This window comes from Penaeus chinensis, chromosome 20 (genome assembly GCF_019202785.1).
Source record: "Penaeus chinensis breed Huanghai No. 1 chromosome 20, ASM1920278v2, whole genome shotgun sequence".
NCBI lineage: Eukaryota > Metazoa > Arthropoda > Malacostraca > Decapoda > Penaeidae > Penaeus > Penaeus chinensis.
Window position 1 is genome coordinate 16,564,176 of NC_061838.1, and position 20,000 is coordinate 16,584,175.

The 20,000-nt window shown below is 42.5% G+C and overlaps 1 protein-coding gene across 6 annotated transcripts in view; it reads right to left on the bottom strand.

The window, feature by feature from the left end:
• Positions 1 to 20,000, bottom strand: part of LOC125035998 (AF4/FMR2 family member 4-like) — a 118,887-nt gene that overhangs the window by 65,182 nt on the left and 33,705 nt on the right. The window contains exon 1 of one of the 6 annotated variants that reach the window (XM_047628334.1): positions 8,760 to 9,892. The exons of 3 other annotated variants lie outside the window; for them this stretch is intronic. In XM_047628334.1, the coding sequence (XP_047484290.1) occupies positions 8,760 to 8,818 (59 nt within the window). In that variant the 5' untranslated portion in view covers positions 8,819 to 9,892. Of the gene's footprint in view, positions 1 to 8,759; positions 9,893 to 20,000 lie in introns of those variants that run through there. 2 more of the 6 variants (XM_047628333.1, XM_047628337.1) reach the window with 2 other exon arrangements.

Here is a 20,000-nt window from a genome sequence, read left to right on the forward strand (position 1 = left end):
TGGTGATACTTGGCGGTCTATTTGCAGTGCCAATTCAGATGGCATCCTGGCCACATTCCGCTCGGACACGTTCTATAAATAAAGGTTAATGACACTGTTCCCTTACGGTGCCCATACACGCACATCGAAATTCCGCAAATCAACTGCGCCTTCGGTTTATGCGTCTATGGAGGTTGTTTATGAAAATGCGCGGTCCAGCGTGTTTTTATCATTGCTCCCACTGCAATGCAAATATCTGGTCGAAGTGCAGATGCTCAGTCAGTGCACCAACTTCGTGGCCAGATGTCCGTTGTACGATGAATGAGTATAGAGGTCCCAATACACGCTCAGTGGCATTGCATTGTACACTTGGCCTGCGAACGCCAAGGCCACTAGCCATGTGCACTGAGCTCATGATCCTTAATCCAGTCGACATCAGGAACAGCCTCGGATTATGTTGACCGTTTCCGACAAGAATCTAGAGGTGCCCTCTTTCATTCGTCTAGCGGTTCCCAAACTTCCCAAGGCATCTTCCTCCAGCAAGCCCGCCCACCCTCATCGTGTCACTTTATTTTACAACATACGCAAGTACTGTATGCAAGTTAACAAGCTACCTTTACGCAAGGGTACATATTCAAATACCATACTAATCATGCAGGTTTTGTTTCTCATTTAATGTCACTTGTCACATAAAATTAAATAAAACGAAAACAAGAACAGGAAGTTAGATTCTCAGTCGCATGAGCCAGGTTTCGAGAAGTATTAATGAAGCTTCAGTTATCGGTGGGTTTCTTTTCGTCCGTTCGTTGCGTGGTTTGTAAACGCAAAGTATGAGACGGCGAGTCCAAACTAACACATTTGGGCGATAGTACTCGGTTACGCTTCAACCTCCTAAGTTACCTCCGCTGAAGTACACGTGAATGTCATGATATATTGCCGATTAATGACCTGTTAAAACTTTTAATGAGGCAGAAACGTACAACATTTTTTCTTCGCGCACCCCGACCGATCATCTCATGAATACTAAAGCCGATTATGCCAGAGTTTGGGAACCTTTAGCATAATTCAATAAGTGGCGAAACGCAGCTATCCTTACATTCACTAATCGTACTCAGCTACAGACGTCGTCATTACATGCGCCGGGCAGCGCCTTACCACAAAACTACTTCCATACACTGCAAAATTGCATTTGTTCGTACGAATTTACTGAACATCCACTGGGCACGGGCATTTATAAAGTAAAAAATCTTTAAGTATATTTAAATATGGTTTGGTATAAAATTACCCATACAGCAACTTCCTTTAACTCTCCCTGAAATTATCATTGTACAGTGATTGCAAAACACCTTGCGTGTTTCTGGCATTATTCGCTGAAATGCAGTGACTACACCAACTGGATCCGGTCGACATCCAGGAACGCGGCGGCTGTCTGGCCGCTCCCAAGCTCTCGCGGAGGTGCCGGATGGTAAATTTAATGTATATGCTAAACAACACCATTCAACGTATAGAACATAATTCCATACACAATTAAGAGAGATAAATCAAAAGAAGATAATTACACACGCTTAGTTCATAAAAAGGAACAAACGGCTGCTATAATCAGAAAAACTAGTCAGTTGTGGCATCACCTCGTTTATGGGTGTCCCGTTACATTCACTACGCTCTAAAGAATACGGTATCGTTATTTCCTAAGGGGAAACTTGAAAATATAGGCAAACATTACGTATGGCGGTTGATCTACTAGATCTTGGAAATATCGGTTTCAGACATTACTACAAGAATAGTATTCACTACAAAAACGGATAAGTATTACAGATAATATACCACAAAAACACTAGAGGCAAATCAATTCATCCGATAATCTGGATAGTGTAATGACCTACTTAGACACTCAGTCGCATTCCGAAAAAGTATTCTTATCCAAGATGTTTGTTTGAAGATTATGGCATAATCACAGCATGCATGCAATTAAAAGGTAAGAGTAAAATGTATCGAATAGACAAATAATGGGCGGAAATGGTCCTTCTGCATCTACCACTGGTATCCCATATTTTGTTTTACAATCATTATATATATATATATATATATATATATATATATATATAAATCAAGACCTGTGATACTGTAAATTTACTTCAAACTTCAAGGCCACAAAAAACACAAAAAAGTTTCAAGATACTGTACCTATTCAAAAATGACAACATGAAAAATTGGGACGCTTAACTGATGATACAGTATACACAAAATTAGAGAAACGTGACAAACAAATCTGTCTTAATGTTGACAAAGGATTATCAGAAGGAACAATGGAAAATAAAGTTCGGGAGCGGGGAGGATGAGGATGAGGATGAGGATGAGAATGAGCAGAGAGAGAGAGAGAGAGAGAGAGAGAGAGAGAGAGAGAGAGAGAGAGAGAGAGAGAGAGAGAGAGAGAGAGAGAGAGAGAGAGAGAGAGAGAGAGAGAGAGAGAGAGAGAGAGAGGGGGGGGGGGACGGGGCTGCCGAAAAAGAATATTCGTGGTGATAATTTAAGTTGTTGTTATATTTCCTCTTGTGCGATTTCTATACGCATTCTGCAATCTACATACCCTCTCTGGGAATAGACGTCCATGATACTCCGTGAAGCTAAATACGCCATAAAGTGGAGTAGAGGCGAGAGCCTGAGTGAAGCAAATGGTCAGAAAGGCATTCGGGGAAAGTGGAGTGAAGAAAAGGGACAGGGTGTGGGGGGGGGGGGGGGTGAGAAACAGAGTAGCGGAGACCTGTATGAGGTTACCGGAGGCACATTCTGTACCAAGGGTGAATTTGCATTATAAAGCCTTAACCTTAAGAAAATTTGACAGGATTCTAACATGAAAAGACAAGGTATTTTTTCAGAGGGTCAAGGATAAGTCCGGGCAAGGGAAAACAGAAAACAAATATTCCATATCAGACGCAAATGGTATAATAGCATCACCAGTTATTTCCATGCATGGGAAAAAATAGATGTCAATCGCATTTCTAACCAAATATTATTTACTATCACGGGCATTAGTCAATCTCTATGAAGTATATGCAGAGAAAGGCATTTGTTTGCTTCCAAATAATGGGACTGATAGCAATCTAAAACTATACATAACGAACTTCTCTTGGACGGAGGGGTGTAAACAGGTAGTGAGGTGTAGTGTTCACGCATTCCTCTCCAGCACCTAGATCCCACAGATCCCACCCACAACCCTGTCATTACCTAACAGGTGCAAAACACCTCGTCGTCTCAAAAGATGTCTACAATTCCCCGTCCTTGTCGCTGTCACCTTTAAGAACTACGCACTACGAACGCGTGTGTATTGACGCACGGGTCTTTTCGATATGAAGAAACTGCTCCAGTCAGATGTATGGGAATTGAAATATTGATCAACGACGGCTGTAATGTGAATTGTTTTCGCTATAATTGGTATATCAAGCTCTCCTGCCATTAATACATAAATATATCTTTATATATATGTGGACTCCAAAATGTAAATAATAAATATAACCTTGGTTCTTGTTCATACAGGAAACGTAGGAAAACTCAGCCAAAGCCCGCCCGTCCCAACTATGTTCTTGCGTTGAATTTTTAAAACAATGCATACATAGTGTATAACGCGTGTATGATACCTCTCCCAAGCCTTCGAAACAAATCATAGTAAGTTTGGAGGAGTCTTCTTTCAGTACAGTTTCAGGCTCACCCATGGAGCCTGCGGTTGCTGCCTTACTTTCACCGCCATTACCATGACCCACTACTGACTCACAGGCTAACCAGAGACCCGTGCCAACTTCCTTGCACGTCGCGCTCTCACCACACAACAACGGCATGCGTGAGGGTGTGTACTACGGTAACCGAAACTAACATTAACCCAATCCTGAACGTCCTGTTTAAGGTCCAGGATTGAGCAAACAATTGGAAAAGTCGTCCATACACAAAGAGTAAAATGTATCTGTGAAAAGACCCGAGTGATGTTACCTTCTGATACAAATACATTTGTTAGCATCAGTGGAACATAGCCAACTGGTGATACGTGTAGCGTCACGTGACAGAAAGCGGAAGGGCTTGCTGGAATAAACGAAAACAAATTTTAAAGTTTAAGAACTAATTGGTCGATCTACGAAATAAGTTTCATCTTCAAACGCGTAGGCATGTGAGATCATTACAAAGAGAAAGTAAACTGTGAAACTGCACTTTCGTTGTTTTCAATCTTTTTACAGTTCGACGTCCGAGAGGCATGTGCTACAGCGTTCACTTTGTCAGGATTATAACTCCAAGTATGTTACTGAGGATGGAGGATATTTTCATACCATTTCTCGTCTTGTTATACCACTATTAGTTATTTTCTTTTCTCATTTGAAATGGATACTTGGTAAACAATCCTCGCCTTTCAAGATTAGACCATGAGATGAGATTTCCTCGACGAACAGAAAGTATGCTACCAACGTTAAAAAATGCTCAGCGATCTTTAGGCGTTCACCGTTTATCTCATCAACGTCACGTACAATGATCCCCATAAAAAAGCACACCCCAAAATCAGCTTCTTACGACATGTAGGCCTAACAATTTTGCAGCAATTGTCTGAAAAGTGTTCCTCGCCCTGGTCTATCGTCACGCCGCAGGTAAAAGGGGCGCTGAAAATAACTACGCTGACCGAGCACCAATTGCTTAATAGTATTCGTAGACAGACCAGCTCTCGAGGAGGCCATAAATCTGGCCAATTGTAAGCTGTCTAAACACTGAGACACGAGGAGTGCGAGGTGACCAATGGTTTGTGTGTGTGTGTGTGGGGGGGGGGGGGGGAGAAACAACAACGAAAATAAAAATGGAGCATCCAACTTACACGTCAAAATGGCTCAAAAATGTATAATGAAACATCCAACAGTATTTAGATAAACTGGAAAGAGTATCTAGCACCGGTAATCATATAAAACTTATTGATAAAACAGGCTTATCAATCAAACTGACCATCAATAAAAAGACAGGAAAGGTATATATTCCCAGCCGAAAAAAGAAGATAAAGCGACGTATGAAGGAGACGCGAGTAGGCTAAGGATGATATACCAAGCGGTAAGACCACATTCATTATTTTAGCGCAGGCGCTTCTTCGTCACACTTCTTAAGTTTCACACTAAGTATCACTTATCATCTGCACATCAACTTCACTTTTGTTTCTCCTATACGATAAGTTACATTATTTCCTGGGTCGGGCATAACTGGAGTGGTATCACTAATGACTGACGGGGCTGTGCCACTGACGGGCTCCCTCGTGGATTGTGAACTGAGGCAACTGGATATTTACTTCACATTTCGCTTGCCCCCGTCTCACCCATGCATGCATACAGCCATGCATAACAGAGACACATACACAATAAAGAAAAAAAAGAATAAAAAAAAATAATCACATGAAAAAAGAAAGAGAACGCAAGAGAGAGGAGGGACAGGAGAAGAGAGAGAGAGAGAGAGATGAGCAGGAGAAAAAACAAAAACAAAAACAAAACAAGCATGAAGCAGGATAGACACTGAGTTTTAGCGAGAAAGAGAGTACGAGGGATGGAAAGAGACGCGAGGGATAGGAGATACGAAAACGAAGACGGAGCAAGAAGATAAGAATATGAAAGGACAAATAAACATATGACCGATGGCAGGAGAGTGAGAGAAGAGAAATGATAAATAACACCTTTAATATGATTTCGGTGTCCTCATTGTGTAAGACAACAACCGATAAAAACAATATCGAATAATAACACAATTCCCTTTTTCCTGATCCTAAATTAAAACACAAGACGCCAAGCATACTTGGGGAAGGCACACAATGTGGCAATTGTCACGGTGCTGAGAGCGGCATCTGTCACGACCACCGAAACTTTCGAAAATGCTCCATTTCACTCCGATGCTCCCACAGTCTGTCACACATTCTCAATGATGCATAGACCATGGTCTAGTAGTATTGTTCATTTTTTCTAATAATTTATCTTCATTAATGACGTTATCTAGCAAAAAGGTATAGCCATGCAACATTTCCTAATTAATTCACAGTCTCTGTAAATACAGAGAATTCTTCCTACTTCTCAACAACCGCAGACGCTCAAGAGATTCTCGGAGCGAAAATCGGCCCGGGAAGTCTGGATAATCTTGGTAGACGAATAATTTGTAAACAGCAGACAACTTTGTTTATGCGATGTCATAAAAAGTCTTTTGTGGGTAAAATACTTCATTACAGATAATATTGGTTGTGCAATTATCTAATACTTCCGGTCAAACTACAGACTATTCATCGAGTGCAGTCTTACAAAATGAGGGTACACTTATTCACTCAAGCTTCTTCCGAACGATAAGGTTCGTGCGCGTGAAACTAATCGATACACCACGAATCTTCGCCGCCGCAGGCACATCCTGGGGCAAAGGGAACATTATGACAAATTCATTGGTGAGAAGATGCCTCTTTGATCATAGTATATGCAGTCAATAAAAGAGCAATTAATCCTACTACAAGCATCTACAAACAAAACATGCTGGTAAAATACGAACAACATTCATGCAAGACTTTAGAAAAGAGACAAATCCTTGATTCACCCAGCGCGAATGTTTTATAGTAACACATTTGATAAACGAATTGGCTACCGATACATATGTATTCATATTTACCTAAATATCTATCTACCTGTCTATCGATACTGCATTTCAACGTTATCATTTTCATGAATTTCATAACATTCTTCTTCTATGACAATGACTCTTCTGTTCTCGCTGTATGTTTGTTGCCAAGAAAATTCAGCTTGTTCCCAAAATGGGATGCAAGCACTGTTATAGCCCTCGCCTCGCAAACTTGCCAGACTTTTCACGTTTCTTCTGCTTGACTTTCGGCGCCTCTTCGATGCCGATGAGCACATCCTGGGCACTCGTAGGCAACGCGTGCACGTTGACTGCTCCTCCGGATTGCATGTGGGAAACCCTCTCAACGGATCACCTTCTGGCCTCGGGCTAACGGGAATAACCGATAGGCGGAGTCTGATAGTTTTATATAACTGCTCTTTTAAGTTTTCTCCCTAAAGGGGAAAGAACATCTGTGTGGTGTCTTCACTTGATGAAGGTCACTGCTACTGCCATTCTAATCACCCTTTGGCAAATGCCTGATTGTTATACATTTTGATGATCTTGTCGTTTGCTGAATGACTCATGATTCAATTGCATACCCTTCGGTATAGTAATTAGTTTCTCGGATACTAGCAATGTAGACTCGAATGTAATCCAAGAACAAATTCAAGTAGAAAAACACGGTAGCTGTGTCAACAGTGACTTGCATTTCCCGCTTTTCACTCGGCTGCTTTGGGAAGAAGGCTCGGTGGCTCACGTCTCTCCGACACGACTGAGCTCCAAGACAAATATCTAATGCCTGTCTGATCATGCTGTAACCTCACCAAAAGGAATTTGATATATAATGTAATTGACGTGCAGCAGATAACATCATGTGTGTGCTGTCGATAAAGAGAGAAAAAAATACAGTCATTTATTCGCACACACACACAATTATATATATAAGTGTACGTATATGTATATGTATATGTATATGTATATGTATATGTGTATGTGTATGTGTATGTAGATGTGTATGTAGATGTGTATGTATATGTATATGTATATGTATATGTATATGTATATGTATATGTGTGTGCGTGTGCGTGCGTGTTTGTATATGTTATATTTATATGTTTATATTAACATGTATGTATGTATGTATATGCTTCTAAATAAATGTGTGTGTGTGTGTGTGTGTGTGTGTGTGTGTGTGTGTGTGTGTGTGTGTGTGTGTGTGTGTGTGTGTGTGTGTGTGTGTGTGTGTGTGTGTGTGTGTGTGTGTGTGTGTGTGTGTGTGTGTGTGTGTGTGTGTGTGTGTGTGTGTGTGTGTGTGTGTGTGTGTGTGTGTGTGTGTGTGTGTGTGTGTGTGTGTGTGTGTATATATATATATATATATATATATATATATGTAGACACAGACTAACATACATGACTCCCAACGTAGATAATACAAATCGATTTTCCCGAATTTTTCCTATTATATTTTTTAAAAATTCCATTGCATTTTATAATTATTGTTGTGCATATTACAAGTCAATTGTCAACATTGTTGTTACGGTGAACAACAGCTACAGGGAACATGTATCTGCGAAATAAGGCAGTGTCCTCGCAATACTAGTACATTCCTTTGCATAATGTCCCAGCAGACACAGCACTGGAGGCATAGGTGGTACTCCCTTATGGCTTTTCGTGTGCGGTGGGTTTGGGTTGGAGACTGCAGGCCATGCGAATCTTGTGGCCACGCAGGGAATACACTCTGGACACAGACAATATAACAGAAAAAACGATTACTTCACTAGGCTAATCAAATTCCCTGATTTCCATAAATCCTGCAGCCTTTCCCCTGACTGGAGAACGGGACACTCATTTTCAAGGTTTTCCCTGATTTCCCCCATAAGCAACGCTTTCAGACCTCGTCCCGAAAACACTACTCTGCGGGGGTAGAGGGAGAGGGAGAAAGAGAGGGTGGGGGGGGGGGGGGGGGGAAGAAAGCCAGAAGGGGTCGATAATGGTGTAAGTGGGCAGAAAGGCTGATACTGCTTGCAACAAAGAACATAATATAATACCGTTTAATATTCCCCTTAAAATGACAACATTCAACATGCTCCGCGGTGACGCATGATTTAAAAAAATGTACGCTCATCTAGCCATTCGTCCGCCACACAAGAGTGAAAAACGAAGCGAATTCCTTTACTCACCTAGGATCGTGCCTGGGAAGGCCGTTGATCCACTTCGCGTGGTCTGGTCGGTTGATCATGGTTGACCATAACGCAGCGGTAGCCCGCCGGTCTATGGTTTTCGATGGAAACACTCACTTGCTACATCGTTATTCTAAACACTTGCTTTATCATTTGCACTTTCTAGGATAAAACACTGATATGATTACACTTTTGAACACCTGGCGATAATAAACACGAAACCGTTCAGAGGACAACTTGAGCCAGTAGATAACGCAGACGGGCTCCGCAAGGTGAGGTGAAGAATGGTAGACAATCTTACATCACCGCCATTTCAGGACAGACAACCAACCCTTCGTTCCATCAGACTCACCCACTCATTTCGTTCAGCTGCAAGTTTGATTTGGAGGTAATTTCTGCTTGCCCAGATATTGCTTAGATAGGACTAACGGGTGCAGAATTATGTGAATCCCAGAACAAGCACACAGTCGCACAGATCCTGATTTTTAAAGTTATCACTTTAGGATATAAAATAACTGAAGTCTAGTCGTTCATACTACATTATGACTTGTTTTTCATATAAGTGACTAAGTGCACATTTTCCTTAATCAAAAGATATGACTGACGTGAAAATTTAGAAAGTGTTACTAGAATTCAATTTCCAACGTATGACGCAATCACTGTCCATCAGAGCATCTTTTCTTCAAGAAGATCAAGGGCAGACGGAACCAGCTGTCATCGAAGTAGTGGAGCAAGTGTTAACGGCGGAAATCTGAGCATCCTTAATAATTCCCACAATGTTTTACACATCATTCGTAATTTCTTAACGGCAACCTATGGCAAGTCTTTGTGTCCATTTTTATAGACTTATTATATAAAAGGGGCCGTATCCTTTCATATACCAGACCATCTTATGACGACTCATCATAATATAAGAATATTAAAATATGCAGAGAATCCTCGAATATCCCACGAGAAGTAAATTCGTGAGTGTGTTGCCTCATGACAGTTAGCATGGGACGACATCCAGAAAGGCCCGGATCCTAAACTTTGGGGGGACTTGTGGAAGTGGTCCGGCAGCAACTGCTGGACAATGAACGCATCTGAAGTTCATTTCTACATGCATCAATGGGTGTTGTGTGCAAGATTTTTTTTTGTATGTGTGTGTGTGTGTGTGTGTGTGTGTGTGTGTGTGTGTGTGTGTGTGTGTGTGTGTGTGTGTGTGTGTGTGTGTGTGTGTGTGTGTGTGTGTGTGTGTGTGTGTGTGTGTGTGTGTGTGTGTGTGTGTGTGTGTGTGTGTGTGTGTGTGTGTGTGTGTGTGTGTGTGTGTGTGCGTGTGCGTGTGCGTATCTGTTTACCTGTGTGCGCGCATGCGGATGTATGTGTGTAAATACGTTAACCCGGGATACATCAATTTATAATAAATCCCAACGCTACAAAATAGTAAAAGCCTATGTAGTAGTCCACATATCGGTACTGGGCCAACGGCAAGACTCAACGTAACACTGGTCTACGACACATTTTGTTAGCGAAAACGCCTTCAAAAGCAGCCAGGTCCACAATCGAAGGGCGCTCAATGCTCATGTGAATCAGCGCAGTATTTCTCCTGCCGAAGCAAATAAGTTAAGATATTTGATAAGTATACTGTTATGACATCAAAACTGAAATATTTCAATATCTCCCGACTCTGCGACAAAAACGCTATTCTCAAGATTCGATACTGACCAACACGAATTAACACAATACAGAAATATGGCGCATGCAATAACCCAAGCGGAAGTCCAGAGGTCCAAGGAGTGCCACATAAAATATAATTGTGGCATTACAGGCCGTGTCAAGGCCAATGTGCCTCTAAAATCGCGACATGGACGTGATGAAAAAAGGTGGTAGCTGACAAGGTCAGGCCACTCTCCAGCCACAGAGGTGACCTCATTTCGGAATCTGTTACTCTCTCCTGTGCTTTTCCCCCGATGAGCTTTGTGTTGTCCATTACTCCGCTCTAATCGAACGCGATGTTCACATTACGATACTATATATATATATTCCATATCGTTTATCAGCGGCAGAAATGTTATCAAAGAAAGACACATGCAAACCTCCTGCTGTTATAATGTAGAAATGCACCAATAAAATGAAGTACAGTATTTTAACACCACCGAATGCCATGCTATGTAACACGCCAGTGCTATGGGATGAAGTTTGTTGCCATGTAAGCCTCTGCGCCTTCTCTTGGCCTCATCGCCCCCTTTCCGCTTCGAAACGATTGCAATGTGGCAAAATCAAAGCATCCGTGGCTTTGTCTACTTTCTTGCGGAAACAAAGCTGATTCTCGTCTCCTCTTTGCATATAACACATATATGCCCTGGCCAACTTCCGCCCAAATAAGTGTATCCATTCTAGTTTCTTGCATATAGCACACGGCCCTGTCGTGAAGACACGCAGGTCAGGATCACGAGCCGCCAAGATCAGCTGCGGAGAGCTCTTCCTGCGGCGACCAGTCCGTGCGGCATATATAAGAATTTGGCTATATAATGGGCTGAAACGGGGTAGTTTAAACAATCCATAATATCGTACAAATTTCTTTGGCGTCACTACTATATCAGCACAGTAAATGTCAGTCCTAAATTAATGCATTTTTTCTTAATATTCGAACTAAACCACTGCGTTTGGTTCGATACATGAGCTGGTGTATGTGTGTAATATGTATGTTATGTGTCACTATATGTCTACAATTCCGTCTACACACACACACACACACACACACACACACACACACACACACACACACACACACACACACACACACACACACAATTTATATCTATATACACATTTATATATATAATACATCATAAAAAAAAAAAATATATATATACATATATACACACACACACATATATATACATACATAAAACACAGACACAGACACACGCGCGCGCGCGGGCGCATATTGTGTGTGTGTGCACTGTGTGTATGTGCACTGTGTATGTGTGTACATTGTTTATATGTATGCGCATGGTGTATATGTGTGCGCATGGTGTATGTGCGTGTGCATAGTGTATGTTCGTGTGCATAGTGTATGTGTGTGTGCATTGTGTATGTGTATGTGTGTGTGTTTACATTTTACTAGTATAGGAAATCAAAAGGAGTCTGTAGAGCATGACTGATAGTGAAAAATGTAAATTCCCTACAATATCACCGTAACTTTCGAAAACTATCAACCTGTTTGCATGACTGAAGAATCGTTGGACTGAAGAAAATACCTCATTAAAACTGTTTTAACATTACGAAGTCCGAGATGCGCTGAGACCACTGCGTAAGTACCGTCGCAAGAATACTGCTTTTCCTCTATTACCTTGGCCTTGGATTATCAGCTTACGTCGTGGGTGGCTGGACTACGCCATTGTGCGTTTTTTTCAAGGCACTGCGACATATATGTATTTATATATATATATATATATATATATATATATATATATATATATATATATATATGTAGTTGCTCATAGTGTGCGGAGGCCTTTCAAAAAATCAGTCGCAAATTTCCCGTCTAGGGGTTAGCAAATTAGAACCCTAAAATTCTCCCTTATCAGAGAGGGGATGGTGCTTCAAGTGGTTTCAACAGATTACTGCCAAATGCTCTGGACCGATTTCATTGTGCCTGAGAGGAAATAACAGTATAAGAATGGCCCACACGACCACGTATTCGCCAGTATTCCCCTCGAGCTCAGACACTACCTAACGAACGCACGCACATGCTCTCTCGCGCACGCATACAAATGCGCGCCGTCCTAGCTAAACATCCCTTGCCTACAAAGGATTCAAATGTTTCTCTAATGTACACTTCTGTTAGATCTTAGTTCCGCTCTGTAATTCCAATTCCCTTACGGCTATAGGAAGAAAACCGGATGGGTCCGTCTGCTGAAGGGTTAGGCTGGGCCTGGATGTATTATCGCTACCACAAAATCACCTCAATTTTCTCAGTACATGGTGTAGGCGTTAAGCGCTTTGTAAAAGGGTTGAGGAAACAACACTGACACGTAAGGAAAACTTTCATTCGCGACACAAATCTGCACTTCCTGCAAAGAGCTCAGGAGCAGAAGAGGGCGCTCATTACCATTATTCACAATCACAAAGGCTGGGAGTGTTGCTTTTCCTGAGCCATAGCGAAACGCTCTCCACCATCTCGGTATTGGCCACCGAAATGTAAAACGCAATGATCACAAGGGTGGCATATCAAACATTTCGTCACACCAGACACGCCAAACACCGGGAACTGATGGCCCCTCTCCAAGGCCTCCGTCAAGAGAGTGAATCCGGATAATAAATCTAGATCATGCCGGATTCCTCGTTTCTGGTCACTAATGGATGATGGCCCGCGGTGAGACAACACTGGCTGACTTCCTACGGATGTTCCAATGGCCGAAGAGGCGGCACTTGGGCCATACAAACAGAAGAGAGGAAAGGACGGAGGAGGGGAGGGGGCACAGGAAGGGAGAGAGACACGACGATTGTTGGCGAGCGCACAATCAGGTACGGAACTCCCGCCGACACACTTTTAACTTCTTTATTCACACTATTCCACTGAGCACAAGCATTCATGTTAATTCAATCACTTTCCAATATTGACCACCACATAAATTCACCTTGGGTAAACCCAAAATTGAACAATAGCTTTGAAAAATGCCAGAAAATCAACACAACTACCTCTTCCAACACAGCGAAAACTTCGACTCCCTTCTCACTGTTCAAGAGAGTGAGGATGCCGTTACTATGCTCGCTCCGGGGCCACCCGTAGCGGCTGCAGCAACCTTCATGCTCGTGATAGGGCCCGCTCTATCACTTATTGTCAGATATGTCATAATAATTAATTATTTTTCTAAATTACTGTTTAAAATACCAGCATTTTAACGTGCTTAATAAGTGTTAATTTTCAAGACTTTAACAAATATATTCTCAATGCAGAAAGCAGATAAAAATCTGTTTCTGATTTGAACAAAATCCAATATTTTGCAGTCCAGTGGTCAATAACGTTTGATAGAGTAAAAATAAAATATTATCAAACATAACTAATATGAAATTGTAAGTACTATGACCAAAGCAAGCAAGAAACAAGCAGCGGAGGCAGGAAGGGAGAACTAAGGATAGAGACAGAGATCGCGTGGATTTAGTGGCCAGAAGCTAGAGCCACTTGATCACAGAAAACGGAGGATTTAATCTGGGAATCGATCCAAGTGCTCCCGTAAAACGGAAAATAAAGAAAATGAGCCTCAGAGCATCAGCAAGTAAATGACAATCAAATTTAGCATTGATGTACTATATTTTGCCTTTACAGCTAAAACAAATATGTTCTTTAGGACTGATGGTAATTAAGTACGGGTAGAAATGTCTATTACTACATAAACATAACAGACTGAAGAAACGAGAGAAAGTTACTTGTACAAAATAATACTGGTATATCGTTGTGAGAATGTAGAACCCAAGTAGGATAAAACGGGGAAGAGAGAAAGAGAGAGGGAGGGAAGGGAGGGAGTGGGGGAGAGGGGCAGAGAGAAAAGAGGGAAAGGGGAGTGGAGACAGAGAGATAGAGGGGAGGGAAGGAGGGAGGGAGGGAGGGAGGGAGGGAGGGAAGGAGGGAGGGAGGGAGGAAGGAGAGGGAGGGAGGGAGGGAGGGAGGGAGGGAGGGAGGGAGGGGGGGAGAAAGAAAGAGAGGGAGGGAGGGAGGGAGGGAGAGAGGGGAGAGAGAGAGAGAGAGAGAGAGAGAGAGAGAGAGAGAGAGAGAGAGAGAGAGAGAGAGAGAGAGAGAGAGGAGAGAGAGTGGAGAGAGAGAGAGAGAGAGGAGAGAGAGTGGAGAGAAAGAGAGAGAGAGAGTGGAGAGAGAGAGAGAGAGAGTGGAGAGAGAGAGAGAGAGAGAGAGAGAGAGAGAGAGAGAGAGAGAGAGAGAGAGAGAGAGAGAGAGAGAGAGAGAGAGAGAGAGAGAGAGAGAGTGGAGAGAAAGAGAGAGAGAGAGAGAGCGAGTGGAGAGAAAGAGAGAGAGAGAGAGTGGAGAGAGAGAGAGAGAGAGTGGAGAGAGAGAGAGAGAGAGAGAGAGAGAGAGAGAGAGAGAGAGAGAGAGAGAGAGAGAGTGGAGAGAGAGAGAGAGTGGAGAGAGAGAGAGAGTGGAGAGAGGAGAGAGGGAGGGGAGAGAGAAAAGTGGAGGGGAGAGAGAGAAAAAGGAGGGGTGGGAGAGAGAAGAGTGGAGAGAGAGAGAGGGGGAGAGGAGAGAGAGTGGAGAGAAGTGGAGAGAGCCAGATAGATATAGTTATCACTAACCACTTTTTCTTAAAAAATACAAAGCAAAGAAATGAAATCCAAACTAAAGCCTAAATCACTAATAAGAAACTTTTTCCCTATAAAAAACACAAACACCATCCACAATGACTAACCTTAAGACCCTTTAACTCGCGATCTGAGCAACCGCAAGCAGCGGCAACAGTAAAAAAAAAGGAAACGAGCGCTGGCCTATAACGGACGCCACCCGGGGGCCACCCCAACACGTCCGTAGTCCACAGGCGCTTTAAGACAAAACGAAAAAGGATTTATTTCGGCGCAGGAGTTTCCCCTAACGTTTAAAAATTTCCCGGGTGAAAAAAACGAAAAAATAACTCCTAACAATCAATTAATTCGTACTCAGTGAACGTCCTAAAACTATCTACCAGGTGCATAAACCATGAACACAATCAGTAATGATTAAAAATATGTGAATTTTAAATACAACAAAATTTGAAAAAATGTAAATACTTTCAACAAACTTAATCCACTAAAATAAACAACATCTCACATAATTAAAGAAAATGATGCTCTGAACAGCCAGCTCCTCCACCGGAACCGAAGCCTCTGTGCAAGTGAACCCACATCAAGAACCGACGACCAAGCATTACTACTTTCTTTTCTTATCCAGAGACAAGTGAATATGATAATAGGATAATTAGGTAACATTTAAGATTCAGTCAAAATTTAAAAAACCCAAAACCTATCTGGCCTGAAAGGCCCCATTTTTCCGGGGATCTCTATCAAACTGTAAAACAGAAGAATAATACTCTCTGATCTTTCATATATATGCCTTTCTTTTAATAATTTACAGTCCCTTTATCCTGTCAGTCGATTAGCGACCTCAACTGCTTCAATCAATAAACCCAGACTGCTTTAAAAACATACTTTTCATTTCGTTTTTAGACACTGTAAATGACTTCTTGAACATTATCAAATAAAATAAAATAGCTTTACCTAGATTTTTTTACCGTAATATGGAACCGAACTCATGCACACAGACAGACACAAATACACAGATACAGACACACAACACATATACGTAAATAATATATATATATATATATATATATGCACGCAGACGCATACAAACACATATATATGTATATTATCTAAGTGTATTATATATATGTAAATACATACAAACAAACAAACAAACATACACAGACAGACAGAGACACACACACACTTCAAATAAAGAGACAAGTTAACGCGCACACACAAAGACCTGGTCGGCATCTACGTACAAAAAAACAAACAAACAAACAAACAAACATAGACAGACAGACAACAGACAGACAGACAAGGACAGACAGCAGACAGACAGACACAGAAAAACACCACAAAAACACACACACACACACACACACACACACACACACACACACACACACACACCGCACGTACACACAAAGACCTGGTCGGCGTCTACCTCCGGGAGGATCAATACTCACACCATATTCACATCTTTTTACTTCTGATTTTTTAAGTGGGGCAAACGCCTGTCGAACCCCTTCCAATCGACCAAAATCCTCAAATGTTTTTCCAAAAATTTAATTACAAGAACAAAATCTAGTGATTAGACTGTTGTCGTAGGAAAGTGGTCTTCGGAGCCTCCCCTTTTTTTGACGCCTGGGCCCTTTTGCCGGGGAGACGAAAAGAGCGGAAAGAAGGCGGCGAAGAACGAAAATTATGTTTGGTGTGCGGCGTGTTGTGCGTGGGGGTGCGTGTTTGGGGGTACACTTAGCGTGGGCGTGTACGTGTGCGTGTACGTGCGGGTACGTGTGTGTGTACGTGTGCTGCGTCACGTGTGCTGGACTTTTTTTGAGTACGTGTTGCGGGGTGTACGTGTGCGTGTGTGTAACGTGTGCGTTGTGTGGTGCGTGGGCGTTTGTGTGCCCTGTGTGTGCGTTTTGGGCGTGTGCGTGTACGTGTGGGTTTGTATGTATGGGGCGTATGCGTGTGTGTGTGTGTGTGTGTGGTGTGTGTGTGTGTGTTTGTGGTGTTGTGTGGTGTGTGTTGTGTGTGTGTGCGCCGCGCCCCGCGTGTTGGGCGTTTTTGACCGCACGATAATTGCTCTGTTTATTAAAGAGAGCATTTATTTTCTAGTACTCTGCACTTGCACTTTCCTCCAAGACCTTCACTTGAGCATCCCCGAATAATTGTAAGAAAGTGCGGTTAATGACCGCCCACTTTTCGGGTGAGAAGAGCGAGTGAGTTAGGAATTGGTAACAAGAGCGCTGCAGGTTTTACAATCTAAAATTGACGAAATTCCAAATCAAGCAAAAAGTTTCCAACGAACAAGACTGCTAAGGTACTTGAGTACTTGTGCGAAATCACCATTCAATCTTCTTTGATGTTATGGTTATTTTTCGAGATTTCTAGTTCTACACATCCCAGTTTTCTAGTGCTCTCTTTCCCTTTAAAAAAAAAAAAATACCGGAATTAACATCTTAGCGTGTTTCAATTAAATATTCTGAAGATACGGACTAAAAATGGACGGAAAAATAGGAATTCCTATTAAGTTTTGTCTGAATTCTCGAACAAACTTTTTGGGGGCCGTGGGTATGGTTTTTTTAAAACCCCACGTTTTTTTGCGGAAGAACCACCGATGTAAACATAAGCTAGACAAAAAAATAACCTAATTCGATCAAGGAAATAAAAGGTTTTAAACCAGAAATCTGTCGAACCAAGCAGAATGTGGCGAGGTTGTGGTTAGGGAAACACACTCCACTATTCAAATTTAAATTTTTTTTTTTAAAAATTTTTCTTTGTAAAAATTTTAAAAAAATTGTTAAAAAAAATAGTGAAACCGTTTCCCCCAAATTTTTTGGCGCCCATGCAACAAATTCATTTTGCATCAAAAAAAATATTAGCGGGAAATTTCAGTTACACGTGCACACTAATGGGTTTAAAAACGTGAACCAGGGAATGTCCTTTCCTTTTAAATTTTTTCAGGAAAAACGATCTTCTTATGCGCGGGCAAACAAAGCAAGGGCCCCTTATCTCATTTTGAAAAATAGCAGTGAAGGGGGTTGGGAGAAAGAATGGCACGGGGGGGAGAAAAATAACACGCAACGTTTACACTCCCGACCTTTCAAAGTATACCTAGATACCCCGGGAAAATTTGGGGGGGGTATTCCGGGGGCCCTATTTGTAGACTGACCTTTTGGGTCTCCAAGGTCATAACAGATAAGGAAATGCGAAGTAGGCTACGAACTTGTTCGAAAATACCTGTTCATAAGGGATTTCTAAAAAATCCCAGTGACAAAACTATATCCCCCGTTTATAAGACGATCGAAGGGTTTAAAGCAGCTATTAAAAATTAAGCCACCGCAATATTGTATAAAAATGAAGTGACGACGTTGGTAATGATTATTTTATTGTGTAAAGGGGAAATTTTGTTTTGTGCGGGGTTTATTTGTGGGGTGTGTGTGGTGTTGGGGTGTGTGGTGTGTTTGGTGGGTGTTGGGGTTTTGGTTTTGTTTTTGTGTGTTGGGTTTTTGTGTGTGTGGTTTTTTGTGTGGTGTGTTGGGGTGTGGGGTTTGTGTTGTGTGTTTTGGTGTGTGTGTTTTTTGTTTTGTTTGGTGTGTGTGTGTGGGTTTGTTTTTGTGTGTGAGTATGTTTTTTTGGGGTGATAATGTGTGTGGGGTGTGTGTGGTTTTTGAGTGGGTGTGTGTGTGTTTGGTGTGTGTGTGTGTGTGGTGTGTGTTTGTGTTGTGAGGGTGTGGGTGATATGTTTGTGGGGGAGATGTTTTGTGGGGAGTATTTTGTGTTGTGATAAGTGTTTGGGGTTTATAAAGTGTGTGGTGTGAAATGGGGGTGTGAGTATTTTTGGGGTTGTTGTGTGTGTGGTGTGGTGTGTGTTTTGGTGTGTGGTCCCTCTCTCTCCTCTCTCATCTTTCACTCTCATCTCCTCCTCATCTCTTCTGTCCTCTTTTCTCTCCCCCCCCTCTCTCTTTCCTCTCTCTCATCTTTCAATCTTCATCTCTCAATCTCTCTCCCCATCTCGTCTGTCTCTCATCTCTCTCCCTCCCCCCCCCTCTCTTTTTTTCTCTCCTCTTCTCTCTCTCTCTCTTTTCTCAACCCTCCTCTCTTCTCCCCCCTTCTTCTCTCTCCCTTTTTCTCTTTCTCTCTCTCTCTTTGGTCCTTCCCCCCTCTTTTCCTCTCTCCCTCTCCTCCTTTTTCTTCTCTCATCCCCTCCTTTTCTCATCCTCTCATCTCTCATTTCCCCCTCTCTCTCTCTCTCTCTCTCTTCTTCATTTTCTCTCTCTCTCTCTTTATTCATCTCTCTCTCTCTCTCCCTTCATCCTCTCTCCCTCATTCAACTCTCCTCTCTCTCTCTCTCTAAACCTCCCATCTTCATCTCTCTCCTCCCTCCTCACTCTCTCTCTCTCTCTCTCTCTCTCTCTCTATATATATATAAATATATATATCTCATCTCTCTCTCCTCTGATCTCATCTCCTTATCTCTCTCCCTCTCTCTCTCTCTCTCTCTCCCCTCTCCTCTCCCCTCTCTCTCCTCTCTTTTTCCTCTCCTCTCCTTCTCTCTCTCTCCTCCTCTCCTCTCCTCTCCTCCCCTCTCCCCCTCTTTCCCCTCCCTCTCCCTCCTCTTCCTCTCTCCTCTCTCTCCCCTCCTCTTCGTCTCTCCCTCCTCTCTCCTCCTCTCCTTCTCTCCTCCCTCCCTCTCTCTCTCCTACTCTCCCTTTGTCCTCCCTCTCCTTCTCCCTCTCTCTCTCCCTCTTCCCTCTCTCTCTCCTCTCCTCTCCTCTCCTCTCTCTCTTTCCCCCTCTCAGGCTCCTCTCCTCTCTCTCTCCTCCCCCTCCCTCTCCTCTCCTCTCCTCCCCCCCTTCCTCTCCTCTCTCCTCCTCTCCTCCCTCTCCTCTCTCATCCTCCCTCTCCCCTCTCTCCCCCCTTCTTTAATCTCCTCTCCTTCTCCTCTCTCCTTTCTCC